Here is an 18,717-nt window from a genome sequence, read left to right on the forward strand (position 1 = left end):
GACTCTCAAGATCAGACACAGGATTCCCCAGAAGCCCATTAACCTGAGGCTGCTTCACACAGGAACCCTTCACAGGCCTCAGAGGTACAGTAGATGCTGACAGGTGACTGGCAGCTGTGTCCTGCATGGCCAGACCCAAGGGCCCAGGAGCCTCAGGAGTGACTGCAGGGCCCCCAGGGTGCAGTAAAGGTCCTGCTGCTGGGCTGGACTCCTTTCGGAAGGCAACAGGAAGACACAGGAAAGCTCCAAATATTGACACCCACTGTTTTGAGAAGGTTTGAGTCTTAAGGAAGAAATTCCCCAGTCATCAGAAAATCTAAATATGTCATGTGCCCCCAGGTTTTCTTGACAGTGGATGTTTTATAAAGTCCAAGAATTGACAGTTGGGAGAAGGAGGTAGGAGAGAAGGTGTCCTCGAGCTCAGAAAATGAGCCAGGAGAAGAACAAGGTACCACTAGGCCATGGGTCACAGGGTCAACCTGTTGGGTCAGAGGCCCTGCTTGCTCCTAAGTGTGAAGACTCAGACATCAGCTTTTAACTTCTTGCTTTGTTTTCACATCTGCAAATTGGGCTCAATCACCACCTTTGAGGAGGAACGGGAGCACTAAGTGACCATGTACGTGAAGGGTCTTAGCCCAGAGCCTGGCATCTAGGGCATCCTTAGTACAGGGAATTTCCAGTCTTTCTTCTGTGACTGATAAAGACAAATTCTAGCTGGCCCAGAATAACAATGCAGAAGTCTGCCTGGGATTGCTGGAGCATGTTCCTAAGGAAGCAGAGCAACTCTCGTGGGAGAGCCCAGGAAGCAGCCCGAGCCCCAAAGGCAAGATGAGGAAAACCGACAGAGTGGGAGATGGCTGGAGTGAAGACCGTATGGTAAAGTGGCGCCTAGCAAGGGCTGCTCACGATCTGAACTGGGCTCCTGACTCCAGCTCTTCCTGGCTGTGTGATCTTCAGCAAGTTACCGCTCTGTGCCTCGGTTTTGTCATGTATGAAATAAGGACAATAATGGTTATCTACATCACAGGGTGGCTAGGGGTAAGTATAGGCAAAGCCTCTAAATGGCCTGGCACAGAAAAAGATCTTTCTGTGACAGCTATTGTCACTAAGCATGCGTGCCTTCCCTGGAGCTGAGATGGCCTAGCAGAATGGTTACTGGCTGGGCTCCAGAGGGGGCCCAGTGGGTACCCTCACCCTCTGAACATGTGCTAGCCACATAGCAATTTACGTAACCTCCCTGTACCTAACCTTCCTCCTCTGTGAAAAGTGGAGGTGATAATAATAGTACCTCCCTCAGAAGGTTGTTGTTGGGACTAAATGTGCTAATATGTGTGAAGTGTTTAGAAAAGTGTCTGGCTCATATGAAGCACTCAGTAAATGTCAGCTATTATTATTCCCTGACTACAAAGAACCCTGAAGACAATATGGCACCTAGCTGTTTAAAGAGAAATTAAAAATCTAAAAGATTTTCTTTTCTTGCCTCAGTTTTTAGGGTATTTATATCTGAATTCTACAGAGGAAGGTGTGCCAGCTAGAAAGAATTCTTTATGCCATGAGGACAAGAAACACATTGCTGTACCTTTCAGATGTAGTCCTCAAGTTCCTTCAACCATCCTGAACAAAAATGGAAAAGGACTCCCCACAACCCAGGGTCGTGAAGCCCACACCGTCACCTTCAGACAGGGTTACACTCCTCACAGCATTTTTTTTAAGATTTTTTTTTCATGTGGACCATTTTTACAGTCTTTATTGAGTGTATTGTAATATTGTTTCTGTTTTATGCTTTGTTTTTTTTGGCCACAAGGCGTGTGAGATCTTAGTTCCCCCACAGAGATCAAACCCTTACCCCCTGCACTGGAAAGTGGATTCTTAACCACTGGACCACCAGGGAAGTTCCTTGACACTACTTCCAAGAGAGGAAGGGGATGCAGGAGATGCCAAGTGACACAGGTTCGATCCCTGGGTCTGGAAGATCCCCTGGAGTAGGAAAGGGCAACCCACTTCAGTGTTCCTCCCTGGGAAACGTCATGCACAGAGGAGCTTAGTGGGCTACAGTCCATAGAGTCAGACACGTCTGAGCGTGCACACAACACAACTCTTTTTTAAAGTAAAGTTCATTCAAGCAGATGAGGGTGGGATGGGGATGGGAGCTGAGGAGGTAAGTCATTAAGAAGGAGAAGCAGGAGAAAGAAGTGAAGACAAGAGACATGATAAACACTTATCAGTAAGGAACCAACTCTGGGCCCAGGAGTCAGTCGGGCAAGTTCATCATGAGTTATACCCTCACATTTCACAGCAGAGCCAAGATGCCTAAGCCCAGGGCCTGATCCCCATCTAACACAAGCTCCTAATCCTCAGAGTCATATTCTTCGATCTGGAGCAATCCTTTAAGTTCGTCTAGCCCACCCAGTGTAATAGTCTCTCTGCACTGAATCTTTCTGCCCTAATGCCTCTTGTGACAGGAGACTCGTTACTAGCAGCAGTATTCCTTTTGGAGCCACTGCACACATTCCAAAGTCCTTCCTAACCCTATACTGAGTTACAAACCTGACTCCTTATGACTTCAACCAGTTCTGCCCTTTACAATTTGGGGTTCAAATTATGTTTCCTGGTGATTTTCTGAGCAGAGACACATGCTATGTCTGCCACACATGGGGTCTGAAGCCTACTTGCCTTAGCGCTATCCAGATTCACAAACCTACAAACTGTGCAACTATTGGCAGATTAGTTAATCTGTGCCTTTGTTTGTTGTCTATTGTTAATATCTGTACTTTATAGAGACCACTTCAATTCTATTCTTATGAGGATTAAATGAGAGAATCTGTAGAGAATTGTACATGGCATGCACAGGTTTTACACTAGGTAAATTCAAGTCGTTGAATGGTACAATAGATGGTGGGCTCCTCCAAGACAAGGACTGGATCTTACTCATTGCTAACATTTTTGCTGCACACAGGGTTTGGCTGAGTATTGGGTACAAAATAAATGTTTACTGAATGACTAATTAGTTGGCAAGAGCTCTGCTCTGGTGCAAATCCCTCCCTGATCTTCTGTCAATGACAATCTTCTCCTAAAAATCCATCCTCCAACTCCTTCCTTGCCCCCAGTCTAGCTGCTATTACCACTTGGGCTTCCCAGATGGTACAGTGGTAAAGAATCTGCCTGCCAAAGCAGGAGACTCAGATCCTCTGAAGGAGGAAATGGCAACCCACTCCAGTATTTCTGCCAGGATGGGCTACAGTCCATGGGGGTCACAAAGAGTCAGATGTGACTAAGCACACATGCATCATTACCACTTAAACACCCAGCTTTTCTTCCCAAGGTGGGATGGAGAGCCTTGGCTTGAGGCATAGGTCATCCAAGTTATACTTTAGGCTTCAAGTCCAACCCCATGGAGGAATTCACTGAAGTGTCCTGTATAGTTTCCCTGTAGCGAGTGTGATTGATGTGCCAAGACTTTTATGGTAAAGGACATGTGGCCCCATGGGCTGCAGGCCTACCCAAAGGTTGGGGCCTGAAGACAGATTGAAGAGGAGTTCTGAAGCTCTTCTGGAGAAACTAGATCAAAGGGCAGTACAAGATGGGATGAAATGGGGCAGGAGGAGGGCAGACAAGCTGGGGAGGAGGAGGACTGGAACCTGGAACTATCTGGGCCTTGAGTCTAGGGAGGGAGACAGCCCTCAGCAAAACATAGGGAGCACAACTGCTCTAGGGCTGTGCTCTCTAGGGAAAAACTTCACTGCAGCTGGGGTGGGTAGCATATTGCTCTCCTAGGACACTAGATGGGCTTCCCCGGTAGCTCAGAGGTTAAAGCACCTGCCTGCAATTCGGGAGGCCTGGGTTTGATCCCTGGGTCGGGAAGATTCCCTGGAGAAGGAAATGGCAACCCACTCCAGTACTCTTGCCGGGAGAATCCCATGGGCGGAGGAGCCTGGTGGGCTACAGTTCACGGGGTCACAAAGAGTTGGACACGACTGAGCGACTTCACTTACTTACTTTCACTTACTTAGGACACTAGATATCATGGAAGTGAAGTGAAGTGAAAGTTGCTCAGTGGAGTCTGACTCTTTGTGACCCATGGACTGTATAGTCCATGGAATTCTCCAGGCCAGAATACTAGTGCGGGTAGCCTTTCCTTTCTCCAGGGGATCTTTCCAACCTAGGGGTTGAACTCAGGTCTCCTGCATTGCAGGCAGATTCTTTACCAACTGAGCCACAAGGGGAGCCCAAGAATACTAGAGTGGGTAGCCTAGCTCTTCTTCCCGACCCAGGAATCGAACCAGGGTCTCCTGCATTGCAGGTGGATTTTTTACAAGCCGAGCTATCAGGGAATACTTAGATATCATGCAACTGCTTGCTAAAAGTTCAGAGCACTTTCCCACCCACCCACATGCCCATCCCATTCTTTTGCAAAGGTTCATGCCTTGTCAGCACTGGGCCTAGGAATTCCAGGTTTCCCTTGGTGAAATTCGATCTTTCTCGGCTATAAACAACAGACCAAGGCTTCCCTGGTGGTTCGGATGGTAAAGAATCTGCCTGCAATGCAGGAGACCTGGGTTTGGTCCCTGGGTCAGGAAGATCCCCTGGAGGAAAGCATGGCAACCCACTCCAGTGTTCTTATGTGGAGAATCCCATGGACAGCAGAGCCTGGTGGGCTACAATCCACAGGGCCTCAAAGAGTGGGACCTGACTGAGTGACTGACAAGAACCCTAAGTGGAAGCAGAAAAGAAAGTAGGCAAATTTTGACTTAAAAAAAATTTTTTTTTCTCTAAAATCCACACTCCAGGCCCATGGTGGTAGGAGGCAGCACCAGAGTTGACTAGGGCCCCCTTTTATTAGGGGCTCTCTCTTGATATTTGGCTTCTTCCCTCTCCACCCCTGGCACATGGGGTGAATGGCAGGGCACACAAACGAGAACAGAAGAACTCCCTCACAAGCCCCAGGATCCTGGGAGAATAGAGAGCTGCCCCACGGCCTTCACAGGAGGGGACAGAGGGGGCGGAGAGGGGAGAGGATTGCTTATTTGTTTCCTGGAACACTGTGTTAAGAATCTCAGCAATTGCAGTTAGTGCCCGGTCGTTTGGCAAGCAGAGTAGCTTCTCCTCGTTCCCAGCTGCACGGGATCTAATTCGCAAATACACCATCTTGCATTCAACACTTAAATGGAAAACAGCAGCCCCAGGAGGGAGGCAGGCGATCTACCTCTGTAAGCCCCTTTCGGAGGGATTTATGTTTCTAGGTCGGCTGACTGACTGGCGTCGTCTCTGGAGAGGATTTCTTTGAGCGCCGACCCTCTCTCATCTCGGGTCCTAAAACCCACTCTGGCGGTTATAAACTGCAATTAAACGTGGAGAGAAATCGAGATTTGGTTGGGCCTTGGCCTGCCAGCATAAAATAGTAACTAAAATCTGTTTGAGAGCTCAGATTTTAAAAGGAAGATACTGCTTATTCTTCCCCCACTGGAAACCTAGTTAAAGGAAATTAAGGCCTCTCTTAAAGGTAACTAAGATTAGAGAGCTCGGTTTCCGTTTTCTGTGTTTCTGTGGGCCGAACGCCCAGGTCGGTCAGCGAGTTTCTTTCTGGGTGGAATGACGGATTCCTCTCGCCTGAATCCTAAAATGATAGCTTCTCTTGGTTCTGCAGCTGCGAACGACTGGCGCCCAGTAGCCCTATCCTGGCGGGGGTGTTGCTGGGAGTGGGGGGTATTGGGGGAGAGAAGTAGGAGTGAATGGGAAAGGGGAAAGAGCCAAACCTCGCTAAAAAGTTGAGAGAGAGCTGCGAGGAAGGAACGGCGGCTCCTCGAGGCTCTCTGCCCCTTTAAGTGCTTCACTGACTCAGCTAAGCTTCCCCCTCAGGTCGCGTTTTTTATGAATGAAAAACGTCCTTATATTCATTATATAAACAAGCCTGAGCTGATTGGTCAATGGTCCCCCACTGCATAAATTATGCAAAACAGACTCCTGAGGGGTAGGGAGGGACGCGCTGTTGACCAATGGGAACCGGAGTTGATGGGGCGGCTTGGCTGGATTTGCCCGCAGACAGGGTAAACAAGAAGCGATGGACAGCCGCTGGAGCGGCCTCGGGCCAATGGGAACGCGGCTGGGCTACAGCCGCGGGCCAATAGCAGAGGGCGGAGCGGCAGGCCGCTGGGGGCCGGGCCAGCGCTCCAGCCTGGTTGGCAGCTGCGGCGCAGAGTCCAGCCGCTGGTGCGCGGAGCGGTTCAGTGTCCCCGGAGCGGTTCGGCCCAGCCATTAGCCTAGGCTCCCAGGCCCGGTGCGCGCGTGCGTGAGCGCGCCTGCGCCCCGGGGCCGCTGCAAGGGGAGGAGAGCCGCCGCCTCAGGTGAGGGGGCGTCAAGTGGACAACCGGGGCTTCTGAGGGGGGTGTCCAGGAAGGGCCCAGCTGCCTAGAGTTCACTGGCTGATTCAGAATCCTCAAAGTCGGGGTGCACTTTTTAAATCGAGGTTGGGCCCCCCTCCCTCGCGGAGCTCACCTCCCCCCTCCCCTCCCGGGGCCCGGTCCGGTTCGGTTCCTGGGAGGCGTCGGACGGGGGCGGCTAACGGTTCCGGAGCGCGAGGAGAACGGGTTTCCGCACGTCGCGGGGGAGGCCGGTGGGAACGCGAGGTGCGGGGGCTCCCGGGTGGGGATGGAGGGGTGCGGAGTTGCGGTCTTTACAGTCTCTGGAGATCTGAGAACCTCGAGGGGACTTGGAGGCTCGCGAGAAGAGGCACTCCGCCGATCTTTGCAGTGGGGAGGATGAGGGAGAAAGCAGCTTAGGGGGAATGTTTGAGAGGTGATGCACCCCCACCCCAGTACCAGGAAGGGTTAAGTGACATAGGCATGTGCAGCGTGTGGCGTTAGGGGTCGGCCAGGAACTTATGCAGGCCTTGCAAGTTTCAGGTTGTGGAAAGCGGACACCCAATCCCCCCCATCCCACCCCCAGCAGACTGAGGGCGTCAGGTTGCCGGCGATTCTGGAGAAATCGGGGAACATAAGAACCGCGGCCTGGGGATGGTGGAAAAGAAAAAGATGGGTGCGGAGGGGGATGGAGAGACGATGGAGCTTCGAGCTGGATTAGGGATCTGACCGAATTTTCAGAGGGGAGGGGACCTCTAGGGGGGAGCCGAACTCCTGATTGAGGAGGGGTGCCAAAGAGAGATGTTTGGAAGGGTTTTGGGGGTGGGGGAAGGATTGGAGGCGGTTGGTAGCTCCCGGCGCCGCAGCTCGTTTTTATGAATGTGGGTGACTTTATGAATGAAGCGGGTTTCTTTCGTTGGCTCGCTGCTCCCTGCGGCTTTTTTTTTTTTTTCCTTTTTTTTTTTTTTTTGTGAATGAAGCATTGAGCTTTCTTCCTAAAACGCTGGGGTGAGGGGCCTGCGTCGGAGGCAGGGCTTGCGTTGGGAGTGGGGGCGGGGGCTCATCAGAAGGAGTTTTCATGAATGGAGAAGGCTGGGAATTGGGTGGAAGTGTGTCTTGTTTTGTGAATGGGGCCCAGTGCGAGGGATCCAGTTACAGCCTTTACCTGATGTGGCGGCTGCGGCTCGCTCTCTCATTCATAAAACCGGGCTCGCTGCGCGCCGCGGGGGAGGGGCCTCGATCGCGCCGCTAAGCTGTGTTAAAGTTTTTCCTGGGGGTACCGGGAGGTGGGGGTGGGGGGGGGCACAAAGGAAGTGGTCTAAACTCCTGGATGAATTCGAGCTTTCCCTTCAAGCTTAAAAAAATATGTATACTTTGAACGCGATTTTTCTAGCCCTTGAACTTTGAGAGCTGCTTTAAAGACCTTCGATACCTCTTCTTTTGGGTTTGCTTATAACAGCTTTTTTAATTTTTTAAAAACAATTTTTGCTCTTCATGGTGAAGTATTTTTGCGTCGTATTTCATTGTGAGTCTCTGAAAATATCTCCCCCTCCGATCTCCTACCCGTTGTCCACTTCTCCTATAGACGTTTATAGACTTTCTAAGGCCATGATTTATTTAAACTGACAAATTTTTGAAGGCTACAGAGAACTCGTTTTCTTGCCCTTCAACTCGCTGCTGATGCCCTCTCTGATTTTGTTTACGGGTTGGTGACATTTGGGAAGAAAACTTTATGTTGAACTTTTTAGCGCTTGTTTGAAAGGCATTCAGGCAAGCTACCTGGAGTGTTTTTCTAGGAAGTTACGAAGTGTGTAGTTTTGCTTCTCTCCCTCTGACTTTGAAAATATTTTATTACTTGGACTAAGGTGTGGAGGGGAGGCTGGCTGTGAAGGGTTTCCTTGTATACTAACATACAAAAATTTGATATGCTTCACATAGTATGAAAAGCAAATTGGGTGCCATTGCCCACTGAGAAAAGGTTCCCTATTTAAAATTTGTATACTAGTTAAAAAGATTTATCCTTAATTATTTTGAATTGCTTAGAGCTGGGGTGAGTGAAATTAATATTTCTCCCATTTTATTGACCTAACTTCATTTTTATTTGAAGAATGGTACCTTCCTGACATTGTTACTTTATACCTCCCAAATTAGAAACAGTTCTCTCCTGTCCATTTGGATCCCCAGCCTCTCTTTCCAAAACCCAATACTTGACAGTGCTGAAACAGTTTAATTTTCTAAATCATGTAAGAAAAATTGATTTCACTATAATAAACAGATTTTTCTTTCCATGAAACTTTTACTTTTAATGATTTTTAAAGATCTGTGGTAGACATGCATTTAAAATATGTATAATGGATTTAGTTAACTTTATGCATTAGTTTTCTTAGCTATTTTATTCTTTTAAAAGTTGGAAATGTTATAGCTTTCTTTGTGAGTTGCCATGGAGAGATCTGTGACATTACCAACACTATATCTGTTTGGACAAAAGATTTAAGTTTTAATTAAGAGTTGTATCTGAAGATAAGTATATCTCTGGATCCTTGTATTCTTGGAACTATATATAGTTCTTTACAACTGACCTACAAAATACTTTTAGAAGCACTATGTATGTCAGATTCTTAATTGCAAATAATTTGGTATGCTTAAACCCAGTTTCTTTACTTCCTGTCACTGTATTATCAAAAATTAAATTGTCTTAAAAAAAAAAAAAAACCCTAACACTACAAACACCCTGGGGAATCTTTTTACAGAAAGAATCTTGAAATCATCTTTTTAGATGAAAATAAGGTCCTTTTTTTTTTTTTTTTGGTAGGAGACAGATGATAGTAAACCTATAATCTTAATAATTAAATAAAAAAGATTAAAAGAATGACTAGGTGAGTGGATTTGGCACTAAGTGTACCATGCATCTTTGATGCCCTTAATCAAGCCCAGGTTAGTCTATAAAGCTTACACCTTGAGTGGTGGTCTTTAAGTACCTCAGAGAAAGTGAATGATTTCCCACAGAAAAGAACATTGCTAAAAGAACAAGCAATATAAAATCACTTCATTTCTTTCCCCTCACCTGGGCTAAAATCTCCCAAATTCCTATTACAGGAGGACCCCTTCCCCCCAGAAATTGCTCAATGCTGAGAACTTCCAAAGTGATATTAGAGACGCTGGAAGCACCATGGATGGGTTTTATGATCAACAAGTCCCTTTTATGGTCCCAGGGGTAAGTTTATGTGGCTTTTGGTTTGTTTTGTCTTCCTTCTTCGAACGTGAGTCTTATGGCACAGCCCCCTTTGGACCCCTTTACTACACTTACGTCTTAACTGTCTATTGGCCTCTTTCAGAAATCTCGGTCAGAGGAGAGTAGAGGGCGGCCTGTGATTGACAGAAAGAGGAAGTTTTTGGACACAGATCTGGCTCATGATTCTGAAGGTAGTGCAGCTCTCCCCTCTGCTGTGGCTTGTTCATATGGCTCCCTGTGAAAACTGCAGCACACAGCCAGCTTCTTCCCTCTTCCCCCTAGGAGAATTCTCCTCATTCTGGTGTCTTCTGTTTTCAATTCCAGAGTTGTTTCAGGATCTCAGTCAACTTCAAGAGGCTTGGTTAGCTGAAGGCAAGTTTCTTGGCTGTTCTGTTTTCCACATAAAACATTTTACTGTGCTTTTTAATAAAACTTAAAGATCTAAAATAAAAAATCTCTTTTCTAGCACAAGTTCCTGATGACGAACAGTTTGTCCCAGATTTTCAGTCTGATAACTGTAAGTACCTTTCTGGTGGTGGCACATGTGTTCTGAGAGTGTTTGGTCCTTGATCATCCGTGTCTAGAATACTTTTCAGCTGTAGCCAGCCTCTTTGGACAGTGGTATGTGTTTGGTTTCTTTTAATAATTCAGAGTTAACCCCCTCCCCAAACTCTTGTTTCGTTCCTTACTGAAGTTATTTCTAAAGTGCTTTTATTTTATTGCGGGTAAGATTTACCAAACATGATTTTATCTTAAAATTTGTGCCTAAAGAATTTTGCAAAACTTCAAGCTCAAAAAATCCTAATTCTCAAGTTAACTAAAGTTATATATAAGTTACTGGACCAAGCATCCATTAATCAGACATTCTCTTCCAGTGGTTTTTTTTGGTTTTTATAAATTAGGTCCTTGATAGAAATCATGAGCCTGACATTTTTTTTTTCTTTTAAAGGTGCAGAAAATAGTTAATGAAAGATTCCAGTTAATTGTGGCTTCACCCAACATGTTGTCAATTTCTTTTCTAGCTCAAAGTTGACCCAAAAATGGTCACAGAAGTGACCTGATTTACACTTATTTTTCATGTAGTTGTCAAGACTATCATTCAAAGAGTAAAAACCTTTACTTAAAATGGTCTTTAAGTGCTCATATCACTGAGATAACAAATGCTGTGGAAGCTCAGAAAGCAGCTCTAGGGTACTGGCAAGGGCACAGTTAGCTTTGCACTGATCTTTGGGGGCTGTCCTCAACAGGTTTGGGAGCTTTTATGGTCCAGGCAGAGCTATCAAGGACAAAGCTGGCTGATGAAATTTGAGCAGCACAGGGCAGCTCTAGAGAGCATTAGTCACTGGCGAATGAGCAGGTTTAGAAGAGAGGCCTGGAGAAAATGCTGCCTCTTGAGAGTTGCATCATAGAAAAATTTGTGTCTTAGTCATAGTTTATAATAGCAAGCACCTGAGCCAGGCAAGGATTTGATTTCTCATTTTGCACCAACACATTTTTCCGAGCTTTGTTTTATCTTGTATGTGTGTATGTAAAAATGCCACTGGGAGAGAGGATATCTTTGGATCTAAGTAAAAGCTGTGTGTTCTAAATCAATACATGAAAGGCCAGAGGTACTAACTAAACATTCTTTAATGATAGGCCTCATATTCATGGGGAGATGCTAGGAAATGTGAAAAGGGAACAAAGTGTAACTCACAGATGCAGGGTTACCTTAGCTTTGTCACAGCTTGGTGTGGATGTTTTCTATAGGAAAGTAAATGCATGTTAATTATTGCCCTCTGATTGCTTTCAAATGATTGGGAAACTTGCCACTGAAAGGCTAAAGAAAGATAACCTAAAGTGTGTGAGTGTGTGTGTGTGTGTGTGTGCACGCTCGCGCATGTGTTTGCAAGATAAAAGACAGGATTGTAATCCTACTTTGTTCTGTGTTGACAGTTTGGCCCAGCCTTTCCAGTTCTTGCTCAGAGCAGCATAAACTGCAGTCTGTTTGGGAGGCTTTCTTGGCAGAGGTTCTTTGAAATGCTTTTATGACACTTTTGTTTGTTTCTCTATAACCCAAAAGAGTTAGAAGGGAGGTGAGATGACTGCATTCAGATAGATTTCATGTGCTGAAGCAGAGGTAGGTTCCTTAGAGAAAGATGTCAGCAGACAGGATATTTGGATAGATATTTATCTGCAGGAAGAGGCTTCAGTAAAGGAATCAATAAATGTGTTCTGGCTTCTTAGAAATAATTCCTGCTCGGCAAATAGAACGTGCTAAGTTCTTTAAAGTGCCATACCTAAAATGGAGCTGCTTTGGGAGATGTTTCTGCTTACCAAGTGTGATGTGTTTCTTTGTTTGCTTTTTGCTTTAACTTCTTAAGGTTGGGGTTTTCTGTCTTTAAGGATAAAGCAGATGTTTGAGTAGCCTCAGAGAGTCTTTGAGAATTCCCCCCACCCACCCCCGACTCTTCTTTCTAGAGATGGAGCCGAAAGAAGGATAGATTCAGACAGAGGTTAGGCAGGAATACAGATGTGGGGAGGTGTATTCTTGAACTATGTCTCTTTGCTGTTATATGTGTGACTTTTCACTGCAGTTGAGACAGGCAGTATAGACTCACGGGAGCTGGCAGAGCCCAGGGCTGGGCAGACCCTTTCTCTGTGAGTACCTCTCACAGTCTCCTATTGAGGATCAGCTTCCACTCCAGCCCCCTTCTGGAAGAGCCCTGACTGTTCCAGGGAAGTAGGAGAAGCTCATGCAAATTTAATAAAATCTTACGAACTGGTTTAAATCACTGGATCAATGAACTGGAAACCAAACTTGCACTTGCCGGGTAAAGCAAATCTCTCCCCTAGGGTGGCTGAAACATTTGTAACAAATACTCTTATGTGACCTGCCATGAGTAGTAGTCTACCTTTTTTGTTACTGTTGACTTGACTAGTTTTCCATGTTGAATGTGAGAGTTTTGGTATGTATGTGAGAGAAAAAGAAATACCAAGTAATGTGGGTAACTTATTTTAGAAGGTCAGGTTTGAAAATGATGGCTTACTTTTTTTGGTAAACGCTATCAGCTCAGCTTCTAAAGAGATTTTTCTATATTTTCCAGATTTTGGTTCCTACCCATAGGCATCCATTCATAAATTTTTTTTTTAATAAATGAAACCACTGTTCTTAAGAGTTAAAAGAGAGGTGAGACATTTCTTAAGTCTTAAAGAAACGCCCAGCCTACTTCTAGTTGTATAGATTTCCCTTTACTTCACAGATACAGAAGTTAATTAAGTATCCCCCCTAGAATCTCTTAAAGGTCATGTTCAAGGGAATAAAAAGTGCCGCCTATAGACATAGGGGTTCTGCCTTTGCCACCCATTGTCCCTTGATCCTGATAAATAACCCTGAAGATCCCAGATTGTTTGAGCTACAAGTCCCTTTTAGAGATGGTCTTGCCTAACCCTTTCATTTTATTAAGGGGATAATATAAGGTCCAGACAGCTGGAGATACACTGGTGATTAGGGGCAAATGGGAGGGGCTAAGTAAAATGAGGGAGGAAAAGTATATAAAATCCTGTCCTTAAAGAAGCTGTCACAAAGCTGCAGAGCCAAGGGCACTGTCACACTCAGAGGCTCCCTCATGATTTCAGATGCCTGGAGCTGGCCTTCAGGAAAGCCTGGTTGAGGGTGGGCTGCCCAGTCTAATCCATAGTTCTCTTCATCCTACAGTCCCAAGAAACTTGCTCAGTACCTTGGTGCTTTGAGTTTTTTGCATAGGGTTTGAAAGAAAGAGAAATGATAAAACAGAAAAATCAGAAAACTGACATGTTTTCCAAAAGACGTTTGTGTGTGTACACACTATGTATCCTGTGTTTTACAAATGTGTTTAGCTACGTGTGCAGTAACACACAGAGCTACCAAGCCACGGAATCTGGGCCAGTAAATAAGTGTGTACTACATTTTACAGAATTAGCTGCAAATCGAAACCGAGGATAATAATGGAAAATCAAAGTGCTTAGTGTTGGGTTAGGGGTGGGAGTTGATAATTCAGTGTTCTGAACTGTTTGTTTGGACACCTTAATATTCAGTTTTCTTAACTGATTGTTTGGGCATCTTAGGGTATTAGTCTCTTTTCTCAATCTGGTTCTTTGGGACCCGTGGACTGTAGCCCACCAGTCTCCTCTGTCCATAGGATTTCCCAGGCAAAAATATTGAAGTGCGTTGTCATTTCTTCCTCCAGCGAGTCTTCCTGACCCAGGGATTGAACCCGTGTCTCCTGCATCGCAGGTGGATTCTTTACCGCTGAGCCCTCAGGGAAACCTAGGGTATTACTAGGTTCTAGCATATATACATAGTGTTTTTAAATGCAGATTTAAGTTTTGAGTTTTTAAAATTTCACTCGTTTCAGTGTGATACTGTGACTGTTATACCTGTCAGCATTTTGAAGAACTAAAATATTTTACGTTGAGGAGAAGACACGGTAAAATCTTATTTTAAAACATGATCTCTAAACAAATATAGTTTAAAGAATGGTTTTAAAATCCAAATGGCCATGTTTTCCCCTTGAAGTGTTCTTTTTAGATCTGTGCTTCAAAAAGAATGGACTGACTGGAGGAAGTAAGGGTAATTTCCTAAGACTGGCTAATTAACTGATAAAATCAACTTTTCATAAAGACATTTGCAATAGATGGCTGGGAAATAGGATTAACTGTTACGGCAGCCCTTGAACCTAAAGTATATTGATCTTAATCCCATTTCAATATGAGATTATTCATCTGGATTTTTTTTTTTTTAACTGCTCAGGAGGTTGATATGGTGGGGGGAGGGGTGACTTCCTTTGGGAGAGAGCAGTCATTTTGGCCCCAGACACACTGTAGCAAACTCTCCGTTTACTTGCTTTCTGTTCTTGGGCCATTTGTATATGAAAGGAGCATCCTAAAGTCTTTCTTAGCACAAGGTGAAAAAGACAACAGTAGGCACTTTAAAAATAAGAGGCTTGAGGGAGTTGAGGCTCTTACTTAATCCTTTGCCAGAGCCTATAGCTCTGAAGGTGGGAGAAACGAGAGCTAAAGCAGGAGCAGGAAAGCTAGAGGTTATTTGACTCCAAGTTTTAGAAACCTTTCAATGTCTTTGTTAGCTAGTCCACTCCCTACCTTACCACTGAGAAAGGGCTAAATGATTTGAAATCCTCTCCTTGATAGCCTCCAAAATCCCTGTAATGCAGGACTCCTAAGAACCAAAGCCCTAGCATTCCCATTTATTGAACAGAGCCATGTGTTTACACAAAATCTGTTTTCATCTAACTTTAATTCAGTTAGGCTTATTAAAAACAACAGACTTTTTCTCTTCCTCTTCTATGTCTCTCTGCTCTCAGTCCTCTAATAAAACCCAGTAACCCTTCCAGTCTCCCATGTTTGGTGCAAAAGACTTGGGATAGAAAATTACACCTGTGTCTGCTGGGCAGATCACTTTTGTAGATTCCAGAGGTAACAAAATCCCAGCATCACGAAATTACAGTCTGTCCCCTGTTTTTCAGCATTCTTCTGCCTTAAGATTAAGATGTGGGTAGTCTGATAAAGCTGAGAATTTCTATTATCTGCCATTTCACCTACCTAGTATCACTGTTTTAACTTCAGTCCTAGAAAAAACATTACCACTGGTGGGGTGGGGTAGGGTCGGATGTGTAATCCTCTACCCAGAGACTGTTCCTCCACATGTTTCTGGGGTTTTAATTGTGATAAAGCTCATCTGGGCTCAGAGGCTGACAGCCCCCCCTTGGGCACATGGCTGCCCTTGAGGCAGCCTGGGCCCCATCTGTGCCCTGGCACATAGCGCTTCTCCACTTGCAGTCCAAGGAGCTCAGAGTCTTGTCATGTTGCAGCTCCCAGCTCTTGGACAAGCGCCAGGCATGCTGATGCCACTACCGGATTAGGTTTCTTTTTTAAAAATCCATTTTGTGAACTCATCAAGCTCATTTAACAGAGGCTTTGGTCGTCAGTTTCTATCATTGTCCCATTCCTGTAAAAGACTCAGCTTAAAATAAAGGAGACACAAAGACACTAGGCCCCTAGTGTGTCTGAGTGGGTGCGCACACGAGTGTGTGTGTGTAACCAAAAGGTTAAGTCCACCTTTGAGTTTGGCAGGTAAATGACCGTGGACTAGCAACTCAGAAACTCAGATGTTACACTTGAGAAGAGTCCCTTCATAAAGGGGCCCTGCCTAGCAAAGAGGTACACCTGCCTAACAGGAGGAGGCATCTAGACGAAAGCTGCAGCTGAGGGTGAAGATTCCAGGGAGCAGGATAAGATCTAGCCAGGAGTTTCAGACTGTTCTGCAGAGTAGCCAAGGCACTGAATGGAGAGTCTGGTTAGTTATATTCAGAGAAATGCTTCCAGTGGTCAACCATCTGAGTTCACTGGCTTGTGGCAGTGGGGGCAGGCAGTGAGAAGCGGTCCACATAAGACATTTGAAAATAGTCCAATATGTTTTGAAAAAGAGGGAAAACCCACGTGCTAACATTTATCCCCTGGATCTGGTTTTCCTGAAGTAGCATATTCTTCCCTTGAAACGAAGTCTACACTAGACTGGCTTCATAACATCTTCCTTAGGGTGATTATTGAAGGTTTGAAAAGAGTAGAAACCCAACCAGTTTTTAGCCTTGTACTTTGTGTTGCCCTTGGAGTAGGTTTCACCCACAGACGATAGATCTTCTCTTCTCTTTTGATGTCTCATGAGCATTCAGGGGGAGTATTATAAACCTTTCAGGCCGGATGCAAAGCCAGGAAAAGGAACTGTGAAACTGTTCATAATAGATAGCTTGACCCCTCCCCCCTTTGCAGCCAGACTCCTGTAGTGTCTCCAGAGACCCACTCCCTTGGGGAGGTGGCTCCCAATACTGTTATAGGAATGGAAAAGCAAGGAGTCTGGAAAGGCTGGCTTCCAGAGAGAGCTGCCCTCTAATGCAAACCAGCTCACCCCTGGGGGCAGGAGAAATACCGCTGAAGTCTGTTTCAGCTGGTAGCTACAGTCAGTTTCTGAAGTGGGCAGCGCGAGATAGATTCCTTTTGCCAGAGGGCACTTGCCGACCTCACTTGGAGCTGACTTGCACACCCTTGCGGATTTCAGCCAGGGTCTCGGCCATCTGAGTCTTAGGGAGAGTGTGGAGCAGGCAGGCGCCTGCAGTGTCTGAATTTCTTACATAAACACTGCGCGCTGGGCGAGCAAGCGTCCCTGCGGCGACAGCTGGGCTCTGCTCCGTCTGCCCCAGCGAGCTGAGCTGCTGAGTTCCCCACCCCCCCTTGCCTGAATGGAGCATTCCAAATTGGTTGTGAATGGAGGGCGGGGCTCCCTTGCAGACTTTTTCAATGAATAACCAGACCCCATTGTGCAGCCTGTGGAAAAACAACCAACTCAAACAACACTGGGACTGTTAGAAATATGCTTGTGATTGGCAGTTTGGAGAACCTCCAAAATTAGTTTCCTTTGGCTTCCCTGCTGCTCCCTGTTCTCCAAGCCTGGGCTTAATAGGGTTTGAGTTTTCTTTTAAGTGCTGATTTTTAACCCTCCAACTTCCAGGCTGGTGGCCTGGGCTTAGGCGGAAGGGCTGCTGCCCACCCTCCGATCTGCCCCCACCCCTTTGTCTCTCATTTTAGACTGAAGCTGTCTAAAGGGAGTGATAATGGGAGAGGGTGGTTTAGCTTCCCTGGAGAGAGGTGTTGAGACTTGATCTGAGAATATTACCCTTTTATCTCTTGGTTCCCTTGGGGCTGAGGCTTTATCTCTCCACTGAAGATTCCTGCCTCCTCTTCTCCAGTCTTTATTCCAGTCCTGAAGAACTGGTGGGGTGTTTGCCTGCCACAGCACTCACATGTACCTTTTAACATGGGAGGACCCAGCTATAACTTCTCTACTCCTTGGCAGTCTCTCCCCCATTTAATTTCCCACTGTGGCCAGAAACATATCATTTTAAAGTGACCCTTCCCAGACTGCTCCTCAGGTATATTCTCCCACTGGGCACTCAAATGCCTTGCCTCGTCAAATGAACATCTCAGGAAGTGCTAGAATGAACCCAGCCTCTGATGAACCCCCAAATCAGAGTGGCCTCCTCACTCCAAAACTAGGCCAGCTTCTAGGGGTACACTTGCCTCAGTATTGCCCACCCTAAACATCTCCCAGGCTCTTGGCTAACAGCTCACAGACAGCCCCCACCCCAAAAAGGACTGTGTGGGCTAGACCATGGCTGGGCTTGATAAGCATAAAGGACAGTCCATTAAAAACCAAAACAAAACTTGATAGTAATGATCCGGTGCCATTTTCTCAGGGTTTTCAACTGAGATCTCTTAGTTCCTGCTCTTCCTAACGAGGCTATTTGCATTTGTGTTTTGCTCTAAGGATTTTTTTTCTGAAATATTTCCCTTGCTATAAATTGGTTTTCCAAGGATGTCATCCTTTCCCTATTAAAAAAAAGAACAGGCCTGGGCAGATTGTCCTTTTGTGAGAGTTTGAAACCTCTCAGGAGGTAACCCTAGATATCTGCTGTGTAAGAGGATGCTGATGTTTGTGCTGCTTCTCCAGAGGGGCTGAGGAGGACTTAGCTTACATAAACACTTTTCAGCTGAGTGCCTGGAAATGCTTTGTAATTGCCTGAAAGGGCACTTAATGAGGGTCTTTTATACTTTTCCCATAGAAAAGGTAGAATAGAAGGAGAGGGGGGATGTCTCCTCCACTCAGCTGCCCACTGTAAAGACCAGATCCTGGAAGGCCTACCCCACGTTTCCTAATCTGAATTTTAGTAGAGAATAATTCAGTGGTGATCACGTCACTGTGCTGGGGGTACCCTCAGAGTCAGAACATTTCTGCTTCTCCCCAGCTTCCTTTTCTTTCCTTCCCCACCAGCCTTGAAATCTTTATTTCTTGGGGAATAAGGAAATAGCAACATAGGGCTTTAATGTAGTCTGTATTTTGACATATTAAACATAGTCCCCGCTTCTCAATTCACATTCCTGTTGAAGCAAGAAGCAACCAGTTTCTCTTAGGCTCTCAGTGTCCAAAAGCAGAGAACCCCTGTCTTTTGTTTCTTCACCTCTGTCTGAGCCACGGCATCCTTCTCTGCACGCAGCCAACCCTTGGGGAAATGTATTTTGCTCACCACCACTCCATTC

At 45.8% G+C, this 18,717-nt stretch overlaps 1 protein-coding gene across 1 annotated transcript in view; it reads left to right on the top strand.

The window, feature by feature from the left end:
* Positions 1 to 6,181: 6,181 nt before the first annotated feature.
* ETV5 (ETS variant transcription factor 5) overlaps positions 6,182 to 18,717 on the top strand; it is a 59,348-nt gene continuing 46,812 nt past the window's right edge. The window contains exons 1-5 of the mRNA XM_061413511.1: positions 6,182 to 6,341; positions 9,453 to 9,570; positions 9,692 to 9,779; positions 9,913 to 9,960; positions 10,055 to 10,105. Coding sequence (XP_061269495.1) covers positions 9,526 to 9,570; positions 9,692 to 9,779; positions 9,913 to 9,960; positions 10,055 to 10,105 — 232 coding nt within the window. The 5' untranslated portion in view covers positions 6,182 to 6,341; positions 9,453 to 9,525. The remainder of the gene's footprint in view (positions 6,342 to 9,452; positions 9,571 to 9,691; positions 9,780 to 9,912; positions 9,961 to 10,054; positions 10,106 to 18,717) is intronic.

Source organism: Bos javanicus, chromosome 1 (genome assembly GCF_032452875.1).
Source record: "Bos javanicus breed banteng chromosome 1, ARS-OSU_banteng_1.0, whole genome shotgun sequence".
In the NCBI taxonomy this organism is placed as follows: Eukaryota; Metazoa; Chordata; class Mammalia; order Artiodactyla; family Bovidae; genus Bos; species Bos javanicus.